This window comes from Lepidochelys olivacea (assembly GCF_965140295.1).
Source record: "Lepidochelys olivacea isolate rLepOli2 genome assembly, chromosome: 4".
In the NCBI taxonomy this organism is placed as follows: Eukaryota; Metazoa; Chordata; order Testudines; family Cheloniidae; genus Lepidochelys; species Lepidochelys olivacea.
Genome location: NC_140414.1, coordinates 19,499,776 through 19,502,877, shown reverse-complemented (window position 1 = coordinate 19,502,877; position 3,102 = coordinate 19,499,776). Strand labels below are relative to the sequence as shown.

Genomic DNA, 3,102 nt, shown 5'->3' with positions numbered 1-3,102 from the left:
TGGGCATTTACTGTCACTGGTTTGCCAGTAGGATTACTGAGGTTACATATGCCTCACTGCACGTCCTGCCGTGACATGCTGATGTTTCATCACAGTGTTGAGATGATGTCACTGCCCAGATGTTACCTTAATGGATGCAACGACTGTATGTTGGGAACAACTTGCCTCACTGCAGCATTTGTATTTTAAAAGTCGAAGAGCCAGGTGGAGGAAGCAGACTCAAGTTCATTGCTCACTGGAGAGGGAGCCTGAAGCGCTGAAATCTGAAAATCTCACGTGTCTGTTGAAGTGATCTTTAGCTCTTCTCCTTTCCCGGTGAGTGCTTTGTGAAGACCTGTCAAAATAAAACACAGTGGGAACTTTATCCTTTAGAATTTTTCTTTCTGGATTTCACATACAGAAGGGCTTGATTTTCCTCTCACACTAGCTTTACGCTGTGCCACTCCATTGGACTTACTTCTGATTTACACCAGTTTAAGTCACATCAGAACCAGGGCCATCGAGTACTTGGTAGAACAGTAGGTTACATTTAAAGGACCAGATTCTGCCAGGGTTAAGCTGATTGGCACCTTCCTCTGTGAATAGTCCCTTTGCTTTCTATCGGATGACTTGTGGAGTAAGGTGTTACTCAGCGAGGGTAAATGTGGCACAGTCTGGTCCTAAAGGATTATGTGATTTCTCAATAGGCATCAAGGATGGCCATTCTTCCCAGCTTTTGAAGCCCACACATGGGTAAAGAGCCCCAAAATTCAGCACAAGTGAGTTTAGTACTGAGCCTGAGACACACAGGCTGTTTAAACGAACTTGTTCTTCCCTTTGAAACAATGCAGTGCATTTGACCTGCTCTTTTGCGTGAAGCACGGGCTATTGCTTCAATGGGGGGTTCTGTATACACCAGATACCTTATACTGTGTCCCAAGAAATATGCCATTTTCTGGGGTTGCAATGCAGGTTTCTGAGGCTGTGAGACTGCAGTGACCATCGATTGAGCCCAAAGTTGGATCTCACTGATGTATAAGAATAACGTGAGCTCTTAAGCACATGAGAATTTTTCCTTGCAGATGGATGGGAAACCTACATTTTCTTGATGAGGGTTGTTATCATCTTCTGTACCCATTTGGAATTAGGGTTCAAGCATCTTTGCTCTCCAGTGGGCTTCATTGTAGCACTGAAATTAACAAAGAAAACAGAATTTATTTCCATATAATGGAAAGGTCACCATTGTCTTTGTGATCTAGGATCAGGGTCTGAATAGCAGGAGTCTGGCCCTTGGTGAGCTGAGTGATATGCTACATTGTCGCCATGAGCTGGGAGTGAATATTAAATCGAAAGACCTCAAATCAGCTAAAGCATTAGAATGATCTACCTGATGTATTTATGTGCACCTAGGAAGCGGGATCTAGGTTCTCATCCAGCCTCAGGGCCTGAATCCCTAAAACCTGTGTAGTCATTTACCCCGTGCCAACTGAGTGCAAAATGCTCCTATTCAGATCTGGGGTCATTGACTGAACAGGGCACAGAGCCCTGGAGAATCCCACCCGCCAGGCTAGTCTGGAACTGCTATGGGTTGGTGTATTTCCACTGAAGTCTGTGAAGCTGTGTTGATTATACCAGCTGATGACCTGGGCCTTAGTCTCTAGCCTCATTGCACTTCGCTTTGCTTGGAATACGGAGATGGACATCAGAACCTGGGGTTACATTAAAGGGGAAAAAATCCCCATATTTTCTACCATTGCAACAAGCAGCCCCTCTGAGTGGCGATATCTGAGCAGTTATTACTCACATACTCACATGATCTCAACATGGTCACAGGAAGAGCTCTTGGGAATCACTTCTATTTTTCCTAAGGCTTTTCGCTGAACGAAATCAGAACCTTTCTCTGTGCAGCTGCAACGTCCATGTCCATAGGCCAGCTGCCCTAAAAGAAATGGGCCATGAGAGAGAGAGAGATTAGAATGATATTAGATACCTGAGATGCCTTCAGTAAAATATGTTTAAGTTGGAAGAAGAGAGGTTGAAAACACTCCATTTCATCCTCAGGGCTGCAGAATCATTTGTCCTGCAATGTTACCATGTGCATATTTACATGAGGTCAATGTCACAAAAAGCGCTACACTCTTTTGCCTTCATCTCGTTAGTTTTGAAGTCAGAGAGCCTGATTCCGCTCTCACACGAGTCAATGGAAAACAGGAGTCACCCCTGGTGTAAAAGTGATGGGAGTGAATGAACAGAGGGAGCAGTTGGACCTAAAATCATTGTTGCTCACAAAGGGTCTGATTCAACACCCATTGATATCAGTGGGAAAGTTCCCTCTGACTGGAATGTGCTTTGGATCAGGCCCAAACTGTCTTCCTCTGGTGATTAAAACAAGACAAAAATATGATGGACTGAGGCTGATTTCACACCCTTACAAACTAGGGGACAGTCTGGGCAGAAATCCAAGCCTGCCAAAAACTGTCCTATTCATTTCCCTGCTAAATACAAGCAGATCAGTCCGAGTCCTGTGTGGACAACACACACCTTCTAGACACGAGCAGAGCGGACAGATGTTTGTGAGTGGCAGTAGAACACAACCCTGAACATAGATCACTTTTTTGCCACAAAAGGAAGTTCCAAGCATTTATTCTGCACAGCTCTCCAGTTAATCACACCTCTGGCTTTCTCACTGTATTACACGTCTTTTTTTATACTGCTGCCTCTTACCTTGAATTTCAGCCGCGAGCAGGAGCACTGAACAAAGGACAACAGCCCAGGTTCCCTTCATGGTGATGAGAGCGAAGGTTCTTCTGTATGATTCTTGGATGTCTGGGAGAGGTTGAGGAGTGCCTGAGACAAAGTGTGTCCCAGTGTACATTTATACTCTCAGCCTTTTCCCTCCTTGATGCTGATTGGTCTTGATTATTGTCGTGACAGCTAAAATAACCAGAGATTATTCAATCTGTGCGGGAAAGTCCCAACAGGTAACCATTGTTTTGCTTTGCCAACTGTTCCCTTTTCATTGAAATTCCTGATTTCTCATAAGACTTTCAGTGAGTCTTAGGAAGTGATTAATGCTCGCTTCTATGTGTGCAGGGAGCGGAGCTGATTGGTGATTGGTGATTG

The 3,102-nt window shown here is 44.6% G+C and overlaps 1 protein-coding gene across 1 annotated transcript; it reads right to left on the bottom strand.

Annotated features, from left to right (window-relative positions):
* LOC311519747 (C-X-C motif chemokine 10-like) lies at positions 1 to 2,802 on the bottom strand. The gene is made up of 4 exons (XM_084626603.1): positions 2,704 to 2,802; positions 1,792 to 1,918; positions 1,079 to 1,168; positions 1 to 334 (listed from the first exon to the last, which is right to left on the bottom strand). The coding sequence occupies exons 1-4, from the start codon at positions 2,762 to 2,764 to the stop codon at positions 226 to 228; spliced, it is 387 nt and encodes a 128-aa protein (XP_084482729.1). The 5' UTR covers positions 2,765 to 2,802; the 3' UTR covers positions 1 to 225.
* Positions 2,803 to 3,102: the final 300 nt, after the last annotated feature.

What these genes read in the sequence shown, in the direction of transcription:
- LOC311519747 (XM_084626603.1), bottom strand. Translation starts at nt 2,764, where the DNA reads ATGAAGGGAACCTGGGCTGTTGTCCTTTGTTCAGTGCTCCTGCTCGCG. An exon ending in GCTCGCGGCTGAAATTCAAG is followed by an intron (nt 1,919 to 2,703) that starts GTAAGAGGCAGC and finishes CATTTCTTTTAG; the next exon opens with GGCAGCTGGCCTATGGACAT. An exon ending in ACAACCCTCATCAAGAAAAT is followed by an intron (nt 335 to 1,078) that starts GTAGGTTTCCCA and finishes TTATTTTGACAG; the next exon opens with GTCTTCACAAAGCACTCACC.